The sequence below is a fragment of the Notechis scutatus genome, chromosome 2, assembly GCF_049901735.1.
Source record: "Notechis scutatus isolate UNSWTSFEM ecotype Mainland chromosome 2, rNotScu1.2, whole genome shotgun sequence".
NCBI classification, from domain to species: Eukaryota; Metazoa; Chordata; class Lepidosauria; order Squamata; family Elapidae; genus Notechis; species Notechis scutatus.
In genome coordinates, this window is record NC_142010.1 from 107,446,548 (window position 1) to 107,464,919 (window position 18,372).

At 35.2% G+C, this 18,372-nt stretch overlaps 1 protein-coding gene across 3 annotated transcripts in view; it reads left to right on the forward strand.

Moving 5' to 3' along the window:
• OGFOD3 (2-oxoglutarate and iron dependent oxygenase domain containing 3) overlaps positions 1–18,372 on the forward strand; it is a 34,489-nt gene that overhangs the window by 13,244 nt on the left and 2,873 nt on the right. For 2 of the 3 annotated variants that reach the window (XM_026667561.2, XM_087955706.1), the window contains exons 5-8: positions 4,509–4,573; positions 5,071–5,127; positions 7,962–8,115; positions 14,194–14,317. In XM_026667561.2, coding sequence (XP_026523346.1) covers positions 4,509–4,573; positions 5,071–5,127; positions 7,962–8,115; positions 14,194–14,317 — 400 coding nt within the window. The remainder of the gene's footprint in view (positions 1–4,508; positions 4,574–5,070; positions 5,128–7,961; positions 8,116–14,193; positions 14,318–18,372) is intronic. The other variant, XM_087955705.1, reaches the window with a different exon arrangement.

Genomic DNA, 18,372 nt, shown 5'->3' on the forward strand with positions numbered 1-18,372 from the left:
AATCTCCACTAGTCAAATATTTATATATTCACCTTCAGGAAAATACATACTTAAAATTGAAGCTAGGGATTTGGATTAAACAACTGGTATAATAATATAATTTAAGGTTTGATACTGCTAATCTATCTCTTTCAGATATTGCAAAATCTTAAATTTTATTGTCAGTTTTTTCAGTTGATCAAATAGAATTAATTACTCATTTCTGATACACATTTAGTACCTTTTCTTCAATTCTTATTGGAATTATTTGAAACTGAGAGTTAATTCTTAGTAAAAAATATTCATTTTTACTGCACATATCCTTTCTGATCAGGACAAATTTAGCATTCTTTGCTATTAAAATATCTGCCATTATATTTTGTTTCCAAATATGTGAATAATTATTCTTAAATAAATCTTTTTATATTTTGCCGAGTAAAATTCCCAAGTACTTAATTGGCTTAACAGTATTACTATTCCTTTTTTTTCCCTGATAGATTCCATGTAATTCTTTGTGTCTTATTCTGATTAATCTGATATCCTAATACCAAACCATAGTGACCTATATCTTCCTGATTGAATCTAAGAAGTCTATTAGTTGAGTTGGGGGCACTATGCTGCTCTGTAAACAGCTTAGAGAGGGTTGTAAAGCACTGTGAAGCGGCATTTAAGTCTAAGTGCTATTACTATTGCTATTCTGATAATCTAACTTTACAGTAAAGTAGGATTAGTTTATCTGGTCATATTTTCTGTCCTGTCTGGTTCAACTGGAATAGCTGACATCAACCTTAAAATTCTGAAAATACCCTAACCCTAACCCTAAACCTAACTCTGTCTCCTTTACAGCCCCAAAAGCTAGGTGGGTCTGAACTTCTTGCCCACCCCATTTTGCAACTGTGAACTGTGCTGTCTCTTAACACAGGGGTCACCAACCTTTTGGACCTCAGGGACCACCAAACTCATAATTTTAGATCCCAGGGACCACTAACTGGTTCTGTGGGCATGGCCTAATTTGTGGATGTGGCTTGGTGGTCATGTGACTGGCTGGGCATGGCTTGTATGTAAATATTATAAATATTTATATAAATATTGAATTTTTTATTTAAAAAGCAACTTTTACCCAAAATCAGGCAAAGCAGGCAGATTGAGTTGCTCACAGAATCACAGATTCATTCAGAGATCTATCTATCTGCCATTGGCTAGCTCAATCTGTCACATAAAATTTGCTTGCAAGCAAGCTCACAAAATTACCTCACAACACGACATGCATGTAAATATTGAATTTTTTTATTTTAAAAAAGAGCAACTTTTACCCAAAATCAGGCAAAGCAGGCAGATTGAGTTGCTCACAGAATCATTCAGTGATCTATCTATCTGCCATCGGCTAGCTCAGTCTTTCAAATTTGCTTGCCATGAGTCTACACTGAATTTGCTTGCAAGCAAACCTTCAGTCCTAAGGGAGGTTTGGCTGTGCTGAGCCGAAGTTCTAAAGACTAGCTAGAAAGCAAGAAATCCAACCATTTCCTGCTTCCTAGCTAATCTAAATCTCCCGGCACAGCAGAACAGATGATGGTCGGAAAAAGGAAAAACAGCATGCCATGTGGGCGGTGCAGCCTGGATTAATTGCTTTGTGGGGGTGCTCTGGGGGTGAGATTTCTCTGTGGCCCACCAAAATTTTCTCACGGCCCACTGGTTGGTGACCACTGTCTTAACTGACTGTCTGCTGGACAGCATCTCTTCCCATTATTTCCCAATGTCTTTTCCACATGAAATCTAATGTGATTCAGAAAGAGTCATATCATTTGTTCATTTCTGAATCAAAGAACAAAAAGTATTTCCATGATGCTGGAAATTTGTCGTGTATCTTAATCTCATTAGTTCGTTGAGTTGAAATTTTAGTCAGAATTTTCTTGAAAAATCTTGTACTATATTGTTGAATTATCATCAGGTCCTGGAGTTTTATTCATTTTTAACTTTTTAATGGATTCTTTAGTTTTGACTTCTGTTATGGGGTGAAAGCTTTTTGTTGATTAGTAATATTTAAAATAATATGCCATTTAAATATTCATTTTTTGCTGGATCAGGTAGCTATTTGCTGTACAATTTCCAAAAATAATTGATGTGTTGTTGAATAATGTGATTTGTTTTAGAGATGTATTGGGTTCTTTCCCAAATAGAAGTTATCTTTCTTTTATGCCGTTCTTCTGAAATGGATAAGCTAACAAAGTGTCTGGTTTATACCTTTTTCATAATATTTCTGTTTAGGATGTGGTGTTTTTTTTATAAATTTTACATAGTTCCAATAAATCAAGCTGATTCAGTATTGCTTTTATCTGTTTCTCTAAATAACAAGTTGACTTCTTTTCAGTTGCTTCAGATCGTTCAGTAAGAAATCCCTCTGCTTTTGCATGGTTTTCCTTCTATTTGATGCAAGAGAGATGGACAATCTTTTCATAAATGCTTTAAATTATTAGTCTCTCATATTTTAGTTAAAGGCACACAGGGGTAGTCCTACTTGCCCAAGTGAAGATTTCTATATTCAGATGTTGTCACAAATAAGGTCTTACCTAGTATCATAGTCTAAACCACACTGAATGGAATTGGTGAAGGGGGGTTGTTTGCTGCTTTAAAATTGGTAGTATGATGATACCAATTAAGATGAATTTATGTGTATATGTGACCTGCATCACTTACAAGCTACTTTGCCATTTCTGCTGATTAAGGATCAGTAAAGGAGAGTATTTGTAGTTTAGGATTGAAATGAGAGGTCCTTGGTACTCTCTGAGCTTCGTTGTTTTCTTGCAGATATTTCATTAATCGAACTATGTAACATCATCATTGTTCTAGCTCAGAGAGCACTTAGGAACCGTCATATTAAGGATTATGATATTCACCTGCTATGGCATAAGAATGTGTATCTTTCGTGCAAATGCTTTCATTATGTTTTATTTATGCTGGTATACTAATTATTCCATATCAGAAGCACAAAAGTCCTTCCATGATGAAAGGATTTATTGATTGATTGATTGAATTTATATTGCCGCCTACTCGCCATGGCGACTTGAGGCAGTTTACAGAATATAAAATCCTATTTAAAATAAAAAACAATAAAAACTAACAAAACAAATCAAGTTAATAAAGTACAATTGAACAAAATATTTGCCAGTGACATCACTGTTGCTCAGTTGGAGGATCCTTCTGAGTCCCCGTGAAGTTTCCTACTTAAGTTGCACCCATTTATCTACTCGCGATCACCCACTTTTGAACCACTGGGTTCACCCCGCCCTGTGGCAGCAACGGGTCTCAAACATGAATCAGCCAGTCATCAGCCCAGTGTTCTAACCTTGTGAGTGCTCCATACTCCTATTTATGCTGGTGAGCAGATTCTCCTGAATGAATGACTTTCCTGACATTTTGTTTCTGTTAATGCCCTTTGTACAGCAAGTCACTCGGCATGTTTTTGTAGAAACTGAAAACTTTGTTTTAAAAGCTACTTACTTTGTCAGCATATTGTAAAGCTAACTCAATTACTAGCTGAACAGGTACCTATGTAATCTGATCAAGGTCATGAAAGAGAATATTACTGCTGTTGTTCCTAATGTTAATTAAAAATAAATAAATAAGATATTCTATGGAGTATATAAAAAAACTGACTCTTGAATAAAAATATACCATAGCTTAACCTTACTAAACAAATAACCTTTGTTTGCATTTTATTTCATATATAACTTCATCTTAAATACAAATATATTGTCAAGCATTTTTTCTTGGTCATGTACACTTAAGAGGGATTATTTCTGGATCCCTTCTGCAAGATGCTAACGTATTGCTCTTTATTGTAAAGTGAAACCACTTCAGAGGTCTGATCATTTTCTGTCTGGAGGTTTATTCTGAAAAAAAAAATGAGATCAGGGAAAAATTCAGACTTGCTTAATTATAATTCTGTAAAAAGTCAGGGTATGTGGAAAAGTTGCCCATTCCTGCCATATGATTTGATTTGCTTGTTCGTTTTACCCAACAGAAGAAGCAGAGGGATAAATGCACAATAATCTAGAACCAACTGAATTGGCTAAGTCTTGGAGGGGTTAATTGTTATTAAATATTTTTAGTTATTGAAGAAATTGTGATTTAAATCATTGTTTCTTAATAGTGATTTCTATCATGGTTTAAATCACAATTTAAATAAAATCCACTCCTCTTGAAATGCATAACTTTTTTCTCTCCAGAAATAATGGTAAGCCTCATGGTATTCATAACTGGTAACCATTGTGTATGAATTATGATATCAAAGCTTGACATGAATAGATAAAAAGAATTATTGGGAAATAATTCAGAGTAAGTTTGACTTTCCTTGATTCTTGGGAAATACTTACAATCAGCACACTTTTATATTAAGTTCTCAGAACATTGTAGAATAGGAATGTGACTTCCAGAGTAATCTGTCTTATTTTCAAAGAAAGCAACATGCCTTAAATATTTTCCATTGTCTGTACTTACATATTGAATGTATATATTTATTCCTATTTCAGGCTTCAATTCTAGATTTGCACTCTGGAGCCCTTTCTTTGGGGAAGCATTTTGTTAATATGTACAGGTAAATTTAGAATTGCATTTTAATATATCCACCTTTAGAATGGTTGATCTTTGTTCTTTTAGTTCTCAGTCTGTTAAACAGGTGTAAAGCCACAAGTTACTCTGTTTTCAGCAGCTTCTCTTCATTTAGCAAAGAATATGTGATAACCGTTTTGGGGATATTGGATGTGGAAATAGGCTCTTGTTCATTTTAGATTTTTTTTTTTAAACAAGCTGCAGGTTTTCCATAGTAATGTGTATTTACTGGAATTAGTGTGTTAGACTTAATAAGTATTGTGTCAGAATCAACATGACAACCCTAAAGCTGACCTGACCGAAGTCATTTTTTACAGCTTCAGTATTGCCATATTGTTCTGAAACTTTTAAAATAATTGTGTATTAAAATTGTGATCTAAGTAAACAATTGAAAGAGTATTGAAAGTAATTGTTTAGTGCAAAGTTTTAATCTACATTATCTGTGAATTGGTTTCATGAGTCATTTATTTCTTTTCCCTCCAGATACTTTAATGATAAAATCCATGACATCTTCACAGAAGATGATTTTCAATTATATCGGTAAGAAAATCCAGGTATTATAAAATTTTATTTTTGCTTTCTCCAGTCAGCTGGCTAATACAACTTCATTATACTAGTACCCATTGTTTATTACTGTATTCGAAAAAAATTATATTGCAGCATAATTTTTGAATTGATCATTGTCTCAACTTGTTATATAGCAAAGTAAGATGAAATATTTTGCATTGTAGAAATATTAGTTCAGGAAACATTTTAATAGCTTGAAGAGAAAAATCTTCATGAAATCACTTGTTTTACCACTAATGAATGGCGGGGTAGAACACTGAAAGAATTTGGTTAAACGTAGCTTGAGGCATCCTAGACTTTATTTAATCTCAGCATTTGATTTTGGTACAGTCTTAAATGGCAAAAGGAGAGAGTCTCTTGTGCAGCTTTCTTTTTCAAGATTGGTAATACTTAAGATTAGTAAAGTTGATATGAAGTTGCCATCATGTTTTTCCCTACAGTAATAAATCTGAAGGGTAGGTTAGGCTGAAAGAGAGTTACTGTCCCAAAATCAACCTGTGGGCTTCTGTGGCTGATGGACGAGAACCTGTATCTCCCTACTCCTGATTCTGCATCTGAACCACTACACTGCATTAGCCTTGGTTGGCATCAGTTGTTCATTGCCATTGGAGAGGACTAGAGAAGGACTGCGGGATGATGCTTGAATAGAAACTTGGAGAGGGGATGCTTAGTGAGAGCATTCTGGACTTGTCATTGTTTGTCAGGAATTTTTGTCAGTCTGATTGTTTTGGGAAGCATTAATTGTATTGCCATGTTGTATTTTGAACCAGAAAAAGATGAGGTAGTCTTAATTATATTAATCTGACTCATGAATGAATTCCAGCTGTGTAGATATTATGATCACAATTCAGGTTACATTGTGTATTTTCTTCTTGTACTCGATACTGTCTCTAATACATCCAGTTCTAGGTAGAAGATTCATTCTGAAAAGGCAGATAAACACAAGTCTAAATGGTGGGTTGATATAAAAATAACCTTTCATTTTGGATTATCATCTCTGAGCATGGCTCTGCATTAAAGAGCATCTGATGCATTTTCAATATAATCACAGCTATTGTGTAAGAGAGCACAGAAGAAATCCTTAAAGGATTTTTCAGTACAATTCAGTCTGGATAGCTTTCAGAGCGGCAGCTCAAGGGAATAGCTAAAGAAAAGCCCTATTGTCTACTTAGAGTGCCTGAATTGATTTTTGTCAAATAGTCTATGAATAGAAACTAGTTATTGAGGAAGATTTTTAAATGATGGGCAAAGCTTACTGAAAAAATAGACAAGACTTTCAAACTGATTTGCTTTGGTAAAATAAGTTTTCTGAATAAACTTTTTTGAATAAACTTTTTTTTTTAAAGGGTAGAACCGAAATACGGAAAAGAAGCAGTGTGGATAATGAAAGAAAGAATCATTTATGCTATGTGCAAGTTTGTGCTGTTAGATCAGTGTTTCCCAAACCTGTGTAAATTGCCCCAAATTGGGTAAAAGTGGTTTTTCTTTGAGTAATGACACACGAACCCATTATCCATCATAACAGGGACATTTCAATTGACTTAAAGATCACCATGTTTATTGAAATATGTTAAGAAATTTCCCAAAGCATTCTTGTTCAGATGAATATCAATAAAATCGACAAAGAAATGATGGTTGAGATGGTATAAAAACGTGTTCATTTATATAATACAGGTAGTTCTTAAATTATTACCATTTGTTGAGCAACCCTTCAAAGTTACAACTCAAAGTTCAATAAGACTTTCTGATACACAGTTTTGAGTTACAAAGAAAAAGAAAAAAAAATCTTTTCTTCTAAATTTTCCAGTGTGGATAAAAATTGAGAATATGGACACTGGATTCTATCACATGGATATAGAGAAACATTCAAATGTATTATGCTCAAATACTCAGTGGCTTCGGGGGTAAGAAGACAGTGAAGGTCAGCGGGACATGCAGGACAGCAGGGGCTAATGAATACAGGGGGCCAAAAGGACAGAGTTGTAGGGGGTGAAGTGCATCTGTAGCTTATAAATGCAGGTGGGCTGGTAAGCACCCTAATTGTGATTGCATGACTTCAGGGATGCTGCAATGACTATAAATTTGGTGATGGGGCTTAAGTACCATTTATTCTCAGTGTGGCTGTAACTTTGAATGGGTTCTGAACTAAGAGTTGTAACTCAGAGACTACTTAGAGTTTTACAGCATTCACTTAAATTCTAAGTCTTTTCTTTCTACCTCTTTGGATATTGGCCAATTCTCTTCTGGCCTTGAAGGGGAAATAACTGCCCAGTTTTTAGATAATAGTACTATCGCTGGTTCCCACTCTGCCTGCTTCAGGCCTTCCACCCAAAACTGACAGAATTTCTCTTATGCCTCCACTTCCATTAACAAAAGTGTTTGTTGGGTAAGAAGCTTTTCTATGGCAAGATTGAATTCACCCGTTGTGTTTTATAAATCTGATTTATGACCTTTATGATGTGTGAAACTGAGCACAGTTAGAAAAAGAAATAACAAATTACACTTTTTTCAGATTGAAGGTTACAGTAGTAGAATATAAAGTGCATGTCATATACAGTATTTGTATCATTGGAAGCTTCAGAACTAAACTGAACTGAACTATAAACAAATTAATAAAATCTATTCTCTCTAAGGCTGCTATCCAATTAATTGTGTTACACATATGTTATAGAATTCTTGAGACAATGTGCATGAATTTATTTTAATAATCTGTGTATGTTAGATATTGTTAAATAAAAGAATATATTTAAAATAAATCTTGTTTTGTGCAGTTTTACTCAGTTCTGGTGGTCTTTTCTCATTTGTAGTGATGTGAGGCTAAGAATTCAACAAAAAATAGCTCTTACTTTTGGCATCAGCTCGTCTTCCATGTATTTGACGAAGCCAACTTTCTTCTCTAGAATAAATAATTCAGAAGCAAAGACAACCCATGATGAATATTGGCATCCTCATATTGACAAGGTAATGAGATTTTGAAATAATATTTTCCTTAATATTCTTCTAAATATCTACCTTTGGCATTGGTGTCCTGCATATATAAGTGCTAGCACTCTAAATAAAGAGTCACGATGCTCTGATGTAATTTTAGCATGTAAGTACCACGTGTGCCTTCTTGGAAGTAACTCCTGCTGAGCTTAATGAAACGTATTAATGACTAAATGGATATAGAAGGACTTTTAAATTTGTAGTGCTCCCCTTTTTGTTGAGCCTAAATTTAGAAGTTAAAATCCTAGGGCTGATTCCTATTACATAATCAGTCTGGCCATTCTGTTGATTGTTATTATGTTTTGCTAGATAATATGAAAATGTAGGATCAGCATCTGTAACACTTTGTTCGTTAGGAGGATTTTCTTATCTTGATAATGCTAAAATATTTTTAGTATATGACTTTGAGGATCTTATTTTGGGGGTATGTTTAGTTTCTTATTTTTTAGAATTTTTTTTTATCACGTTGACTTTCTATTGCCTTTTATACTTGTATGCTGTAATCCATTATTTATTCAGTTTACATTCCGATTTTCTGTTCAGAAAAGGAAGTTAGTAGTAAAAACGTTTTTTAGCCAATCCTCCCAATGTAAGTTCAAAGACTATAACATAACATTTATAACATTTCATCTATTTCATTTTTATTGAATTGAACATACCTCTTGTAATAATAATAATCATCATCATCACCGTCATCTGACCAAAAGCTTACCTGGAATTGGCTAAACTCAGGAATACTGTAAAAAGAAACTGAAGGCTTTATTTTGGCTGCTCAAGAACAAGTCTTAGCCACAAATTGCATGAAGGCAAAGATTCAGCATGTCACCACCAACAGCAAATGCTGCCTCTGTAATGAGAAAGATGAAACAGTTGACTATTTAATCAGTGGATGCAGCAAAATTTCACAAACTGACTACTTAGAAGGCCAGAACTGAGTTGCTAAAATCATTCATTATGCCAAAAGTTTGGATTTGAGTATAGTAACAACTACTGGGAGCATCAGGTTGAGATGGTTCTGTAGAATGAAAAAGTCAAGATCTTGTGGGATTTCAGAATTCATACAGACAGGCGCTTGGCCCACGATACATCTGACATAACAATAGTTGAAAAGAAAAAGGGTTGGCTCATTGACATTGCAATACCTGGTGATGCACGAATTGTAGACACACAGCAAGAAAGTATCACAAAGTATCGGGACTTACAAATTGTAGTTGAGCGACTTTGGAAAAAGAAATCGTGTGTTATCCCAATTGTAATTGGAGCCCTTGGAACAATACCTAAAGAGCTACCTCGCTATTTGGAAATTCTGAATTTATTAGACTTGAATACCATGATTCTGCAAAAAAAAACCACCCTACTTGGAACAGCTTATATCCTCGAACGTTACCTGAACAGTTCCTAGGTCCTTGGTCAGGACTCGACCTGTTGATCTATCAACCAGCCCCAAAGTCTGTGAATCTCATCAAAGATTAACCACCACAACAACAATAACAACAAGACAATAATAATAATAATGGAAGGATTGCATATATGGCTAAATCCAGTCTAAAGGTATGGCTGGCTGTGCAACAAATCATATTTTTTAAACTTGGATGTTGCCAACATTCTGTGACTCTGGGCATTTCACAACAATCAAAGACATTACAATAAAATCAGTAAAACATAAAAAGATAAAAGATGTTAAAGACTAATCCTAGTAGACAACGATTGTTGAGGGCAAGTAATAATTATTAGTACAGTAATGATTAGTAATAATTTGCATTATATGAACTCTGGAAAAATGAAAGGAATGAAGGTAGTTTAAATGGATAGGTTTTCCCATCATTTGAGCTTTCACATGGAACATGGTCTGTTTCATTATATTCTCTTCTTTGCTTTTAGAAGGAACTCAGAATTATATGCATAGTTTTGGGGTGGGCTTTGATTGGTGCTTCTTTGTATCAATATGCTTTCACATTTCATGGATTAAACATTATCTTAAAACTGTGATATAATAAGTCACTAGGGGTTTTTTCCCCTCTGAGGAAAAATGGCAAATCTTTAATATAGATTTCCAACCCTTGATATGGAGATTCCTGTTTAATTTTTTAGGTTCTAAAAATTGTTTCCTTTGTATGACTAGGGTAACATCTTTTTCCATGTTGTTCTTTTACCCTGTCATTTTAAAGTCATTGTCAAATTAGTATTGATATTGTCAGATAGAACTTATTTCTTTTCCATAACATCTTTTAAGTAGTCTAGAGGTGGATACTCTTAAAATGAACTTCAGGATCCATTGTTCAAAAATATCTTTAGTTATTGTGTAATGTTAAAATACTTTGCTTAATTCTGTAATTGTGTGTATCAACTTTATAATGTTTAGTTCACTTTAGTACCTAACTTTTAAAGTCTTATTATCTTAAAGAAAGAAAGAAAAAAGCAAAACAAAAGCATTTTCCCATAGGAAGGATTCTTTATAATTAATTCCAAAATCTTATTTCATATTTATCTGAACACTTAGTTCGTTTGTAACCTTCTAAAGTCAAACTTTTAATCACCCTTTTGCTGTTTATTAAAAAAAGTTTATATATTTAAACTTTTAGTTAAAACTTATTTGGCTAAGGATTGAAGGAAATACCTGGTGCTATAAAACCTGTCAAGCTAAAGGTTCATAACAGCTGCAAATTAGTTAGCAAGTAATGTCTGAAAGTGATTAAAAAAGGAAATTTGTGAGCTTAGTATCTTTAGTGCCCTGCTGCAGGCTTCAGTCACACACATACATTTCTTGGGTAATTATCAGTTTACTAGGTTGAAGAAGTTACAGGAAACAAGAAACGTAAACAAAGCCAAAGCTTGCCTTTACTTTGAAAACTGGAGCATGCCAAAGAATCCTCCAGAACCAGCTCAGTGTTTCAAGATCAAGTTAAGGTTATCAACTAGTCCAAAGGTTAAAGGCCCAAGAACCAAACTCACACACAAATGTGATTTGAGACATGAGATATTTCCAGCAAAGAAACAGACAAAGTAGATTCTTTGATAAGTTGCAGCCAATTAGAAGATTTTCTTCTTTGCTTGGCGAGGAGTCTTATTAGACCTTCTCTGCTCTCTACTTGTCACATGCATGGGCTGGGAGGTCACATGTCATTTTCTGATTTTTCCAGCTGATCATGTGGTGCATGTGTTTGATCAGCCTCGTGTGATTCCTCTTGACATACTACCAATTCAGCTGCAGGTTGTTCAGTGTCAGATTCAGACTCCGTACGTGAGTCCTAAGCCTGGTCCATGACAATTTCAAAGGCTCTGACTGCCATTTGAACAAGATGGCTATTTCCTCATAACTATTTTGCAACATAACACCACAATTAGGTTTAATATTATAGTTTTATAGGGCCAGCGCAACATACAAGATGTATTTTATGGTTTTTTTTAGGGGGGGGGGGGGCTGCACCAAGGGAGGCTCATTTCAATTTCATTGTACACATGTTGTGCATTGACAATAAATGGTTGATTTGATTTGATTTGATTCCTCACCACCCAGAGCTGTAATCCTGCTGGAGACTGCTGTCTAGCAGTCATTTCATGAGTGGCCTGAAGCACTTGTAATTTCAAGTCTACTCCTTGTCCGGAGAAGAATGATCAAAAAGCAAGTCTACTTGCCTGTTTTTTATCTTGTGGTGGCTCTTAGGTCCTCAGTCCATCATTACTTCCCCATAAATGGTAAGGCTTGGAAAGATCCTGAAGTTATATTCATCAGGAAGAAACTGGGCATTCTGTCCTTTATCTAGCCAATATCTTTTTTCTGAACCTTTCTGGTGATTGGAAGAGATCACCAACTTATTACCTTCCACTCAACCGAATGTGAGTGACAATGTCCACTAAAACATTTAGCTCAGCATTCTGCAACACATTTTGCAATAGAGATTACACTCTTCTGTAAAACTGAACTGTGGTAGATAAGGAAAAAACAATGAAAAAACCACCTTTTCTGGGTTATAAAGGTTCCACAAATATTACATTTGTGACCTTCAACACTTTCATTCTAGTGAAAATGTATTTTTCTCAAAGCTATAAGATTAGAAATACTGATTATTCAGTAACTTATGAAAAATTGGGTTTGAAACATCATATGGACATTTCACTCTATATTATTGATTGAGGAAATTGTGGATTGCTGACATAAACATTTGTATGGATTTTTCCTGTATTGTTGGAATACATTTGCACTTGTCAGCAGAGGTTAAGTGGTGCTGAAAATAGTTGCAAGTTATTGACATTTTAGCTTTAAGCACTTTAAGCTAAAGCACTTTAAGACAAATATCAGACCTCGTGTTTGAAGGCAGTCCTATTCACTTTATTACACAAATTATTTTATGGTAACAGCAGCTGAAATAAAAATACAGCAGAAGGCTCATTTGGGTCTTTCAATAAATGATTAGGAAATTATGCAAAATAACTGATCAATTCTCTACAAAGATATTCTCACTTGCATATGCTAATGCCTCATCATTTTTTCCATTCTTAAAACAGATGGATGAAGGATAGTAATTTTTGGAAGAAAATTAGTTTTGGAACATGCAGCACATAACAATTTTCCTTCTGAAAAGTGATTGTATATAAGTACTGGATACAATATATTTTAAAAAAGAACAAATGGAGAAAATCCTATTTGCTGTTAGTGGAACAAGTAGAAAAAATATTATTCATATATGTTCAACATAAAAGGGAAAAATACAAATTATTATACCAACTGCTTAATGAAAATGAGAAAAGGCAAACAGGAAATAGCCTTTTTCTTACTTGCTGTTTGGTTTGGTCTTCTTCCACAAGAATATATTTGCTGTCTAAGGCAGGAGTCTCCAACCTGGGTAACTTTAAAACTTGTGGACTTCAACTCCCAGAATTCCTGAGCCAGCAAAGCTGGTCTAAGAAAATTATGAAGAGCAGAATGAAGGGACAGAGCTACAATTTAACAAAACATGATGAGAGGATACTTCTTTTCTTTACATGAATCTTAAGTTTCCAGGGTCAGAGGAATTGCATCCTTTGATACTGAAGGGCATAGCTGATAGTTTGACAAACCTTCGTATGTTATTTTTAAGAAACCATGAAGAACTGGTGAAATGTCATATGACTGGAAGTGAACAAATTTTCCTATCTTTGAAATGGGGAAAGAGACCATTCAAGAAAGAGACCATCCAAGAAACTATCCACCAGTCAGTAATTATGTCTCTGATCTCTATTACCTTGAAAATAATGTGATAATTACTAAACATAAGCATATATGTGTCATGGATAAGTCTTATTAGAATAACCTTAGTTTTTTATTTAGTAACTTTATTAGATTGTGAAAATGCTGCAGCCATCTAGATTTCTAGATCATCTAGATTTCTAAATCATTCTAAATTTTAGCAAACCATTTAATCAAGGATCTCATAATATTCTGATTAGCAAATTGTGTGTTGAATGGATGACATGATGATTAAGAGGTTGCCTAATTGACTTTAAATAATCCGATTCAAACAGTGCTCGTTAATAGCCCCTCTTTAGAAATGAGGATGAAAATAGCTAATATCCTTGGAAAAGTTCAATCAATCTATTGAAAGTTGCAGAAGGAAATTTATCACAAATACAAAGTATTTCATAAACTGAAAAAAAAAACAGATAAGATATGGGATCGAGAAACCTAGTTTAGTAACAGTGTTTATGAACAAAATATGACAAGTAGCTGATTGCAGATGGAAACTCTAGTGTGATGTGACTGCAAAAGAAGCAGATCCAAATTGAGGAGAATACTGCAAAGTAAGGTTGCCCTACACCTTCTCTTGGGGGCAGTCAAGGGAGAGATACTATGTTTGATAGTATGAAAAGCCACTGAAATATCATTCAGTACCAGGAGGGATACATCTCACCAGAGATCAAACACAGATGAGATCAATACAATCTCATTGCCATACTTGGACTTGGAGCCCAACTGAAAGGGATCCAGATAACCATCTTCTTTCAGGGCCTATGCATTTGTAGACCCAGTACAATCCCCAAGCTTTCTTTTGATATTCAGTACTCTTTCCTTTATAGGTGACCTATGGCTCCTTTGATTACACATCACTGCTCTACCTATCAGACTATGCAGAAGACTTTGGTGGCGGACGGTTTGTCTTTATGGACGAAGGTGCAAATAGGACTGTAGAACCTCGAGCAGGTAAGAACTTTCTTTGCTTTACAGATCTTACTAGTTCATGATCTGTTTCTAATACCTTCCTTTGAACACAGCTCCCTAATTTGTGTGTATATCCATAAATAAAACTGGCAGCTTTTGTCTTAAAAGTTATCTAATATTTGCGTTTACCTTACCCTAGTCTTTAGCAGCATTATACTTTTCATCATTCAAATGTTATACAAGTAAGAATTGTGATTTCTAGCTCCTTTCTGTTACAAAAATAAATGAGAGGTAAATATGTATTGTAACTTCATATCACCATGTTACATGAGGAAACATAGTTTTGGAAATCAACGTTGCTTTTTTTAAAAACAAGCATGATTTGTGAATTGTTAGTTTTCAAACAATTTTGTTGATGGTAAAAAAGGAGACTAAAATATAAAGAGGGGTACTCAGCTAATAATCTAGTAGTATGCTTTGAATTATTGCAAACAAAATATACAGTCTGATCATTCATTCATAAACCTCTATCTGTTTTGACTTCACATTTTTCAAAATGACTCAGCCATGACAATATGAATGACCGAGTCAAAGAGACAGCCCAAATGACTCAGTGGACAGCCTATATAGAGCTTTCACTACCCTATTGAAACTTTATAACAGTGTGATGCTACAAAGGGTCATCTAGTACAGTGGTCGCTAACTGGTGGGCCAGGGACCACTGATGGTCCGCGAGAAAATTTTGGTGGTCCGCAGAGAAATGTCCCCCCCCCCAAAGCAATCCAGGCTATGCGGGAACACAAGGCTGTGCCTCCCACATGGCCTGCCCACCCACTGGCCCCCACCCTTCAGCTGAGCGCAAACCTTACCTTGAGTAGAGCCACACGAGCTGGAACTGGAAGGTAAGACCAACAGCGGAGGAGGGAAATCCGCCCCGGGGTGGCTTGCTGACGGTGGGAAAATCGGTCCCATATTCCAGAACTGCAGTAGTTACAGGACTGGTCCTTTGGTCATCCCAGAGCAGCTCCTCCAATCTATTGCAGGCCAGTGCACCCGAGTGGAGGAGCAGCTGCTCCGAGATGTCCAAAGGGCCAGTTCTGTGACTATTGCAGCTCTGGAATATAGGACCTACTTTCCAACCAACGTCAGCAAGCCACAATCAGTCAAAATTCATATTAGGGGTCTGTAGGATTTAAAATTATGAGTTTGGTGGTCCCTGAAGTCCAAAAGGTTGGCGACCCCTGATCTAGTCTATTCCTCCCCTTTAGATATATTCCATTGGATTGGAGTTTTGGAAGTTATGGTCTCAAGATATTTGGAAGATCCTGAGTTACAAAAAACTAATCTGAATTATTTCACCCCTCTGGGTGATCTGGGGCCAGTCACTCTCTCATCCCTAAGAAAGAGGCATTGACAAACCACTTCTGAAATCTTGCCAAAAAAAACTGCGGAGGCTAATTGAGGTCTTTGCCAGGAATCAAATGGTTTCCTCCTCTCCATCATCATTACTTAGGGTTTAATATACAGTTTACTTGAAAAACATTTCATGTGAGAAAAATTTCCCAAATATTTGAAAGGTATATAGAGAGGAATAAGAATGCATGTATTCCTTTAATTGACATGCCAAGAAATACTGGAACTGTTCTGCTGTTCTTCTATTTCTTTTTTTAACCAAACCATTACAAAGCAAGAAAAAGAATTATCTCTCACTAAAGAGTTCCAATTTTTTCTCTACGACCAGCCTCTTTTTTGAGATCTTTAAAAGGACTCTGGCTTTTTTTCTTGAATATATATAACAAAAAGCTTTCCTTTTCCCCAATTTCTATGAGATGGGTGAAATAAAGCTCTGCCTTTCCCTTAAGCCCTCTTACAGGCTCAAAGAATATGGAAGAAAAGAGAGAAAGGGAAAAACTGCAGTCAAATTCACGTCCTCCCTTTTCTGAACTAAAGCTTTTGAAGATCCTTAGGAGCCCATTTAGCCCCTGAGGTTCTTCTGGCTCTTAATTGTGAATATCTAAGTTTAAGCATAATTAATTTTGTGGTAAATTATGGCCAAGATCGCCAAGGGATTCTTGAGAATCTCTAAATCACTGAGGCATCAGTGTTATAATCGTGTGGACATTTGTGTAGCTTCATGTGTTGCCTTTTTAGCACAATCCCAATCCCCATGCAGGCATTCTAATATGTATATTTTGCCAGTTCAATTAGCTCTATAATGCTAACTTTTAACTATTTTTAAACAAAAGGTAGTGTATTGTGGCAATACCTAAAAGCATTAATAGCTTGAAAAAATTGGCATACTGGTGGTAGGTTAAACAGAGGAATATGTCCAAAAAATGATGTAATTTATAACTGTTGGAGGGAAATGAATTAGAAAAAAGGAAGACACAGGGAAGGAAGGAGGTGCAGAGTAAAGATTTAAAATCATCATAATCATGTTCCACATTAATAAAGTGCAGTTAAATAACTTTGTAATTTTCCTGCAGAAGGAATTTTAGTAATTTGATTGCTTAGCTCTGGAAACTATGTCCTTTGCTTGATATAATTGCTTTTCTCCACATACACATTTCCTTTATGAACAAGTTTCTGATTAATCTGGTCCTTTTTTCCCTTGAACATTATTTTAATAAAGTAAAATCTTTCTTTACTTGTGGGAAACTGTTTTGTGCTGAAGGAATGTCATACAGAATATTACACTTGAGCAGTCAGGTCTAGGGGCCTCTTCCTCACGATCTGAAGCTGGTTATTTGGTCACTTTAAAGCAAGTCCTTAGGAAGGCTCAGATGTGCGATCAGCAAGGTATCTTCTTTCTCAGGTGATACCTGGAAGAAGTTCATAATCTCTCCACTATAATCCATGTTGGAAACTATTAATTGGCACATGTCCTTTTATTTGAAGTTTGATTAAATACATTTTATTAAGGTTTTGAAGATGAGCATACTAAGTGAAATCTTAAAGAGGTCAAACCTTCAACAATGCCCTTTTGATGTACCTTTAAGAATGAAATTATGCTCCAGTTCTACAACTATATAGGTTAAAGGACAACAACAAAAATTAGCTGGAGAAAGAAAAAAATATGTTTGTTTTAGTTCAGCAACAAAAAGCTTTGTTGAATAGTTAATGTTTCTGAACTTTTTGTGGAAGCAAGACTAGAACAATCATTTTCTTCTTTGCATTCCAAAAATGCAATTAAATTGAACCCTGTAAAATTTAAGAGAGATGAAACTATAATTCAACAAGAATTAGAAGACATTTATGTATCAATGCATGACTTTGTTATTTGAGGTACTTTTAAAGCATATGTTCATGGTTGTATTGTTGCTTATACTTCATAAAAGAATAAATACAAACAAATACTCAATTTTCATTGAACCACATGAAATAGCCCGGGGAAACTTTGTAAACTATTAGCATTTTGGCTCAAGCAGCCACCATAGACAATATTGGGTTCTGAAAAGGTGTCATCCAAGAGGAATGGACCACTTTGCTTGAACTGGAGGCACTCAAGTAGAAGGTCTTATTTTTCTGCCAAACACATTTCATTCCTCTTTTTGCAATTTTGCAAGATTTCCTTAAAAATCTCTGCTGTAAGTCTTTGGTGACAAAAATGTATTTTGTTGCCGTTTTTTCTTACCCAAGCTTAATGAGAAAATATCCAGTGATCTTAGGGAAGATATAATGAACTTTTACCCCAGGTTTTTAGTCATTAAGTGATTCTCAGTAATGGGGAGAGGAGAAACTCTACATATTTGAGAGGAAAGATCTCTGTATAAGGTCATAGCTTAATAAATACTGTCTCGAGGCAAAAATTAAAGTGCCAAAGAATAGGAAATATCTTGGCTTACTACCACAGCCGTCTGATTTTGTGACAGTTCCCAGGAGCATCCCTTCAAAGCAGAGCCCTTTCTTCTTTATTTTATTTGGACAGTTGTTTTGAAAGTAAGTAAGACTAAGGAAACAAAGTCCTCTGCCCTTAAAGGAAAGTAGAGTTAGGCATGAGATTGACTCATTCTGCAAGAGTAGTTTTCCAAGGGCAGGCTTCAGAGCAGCATATAAACCGGGAGGTCGGTTGAAGTCCACTTCAAAGTGAATTTCCA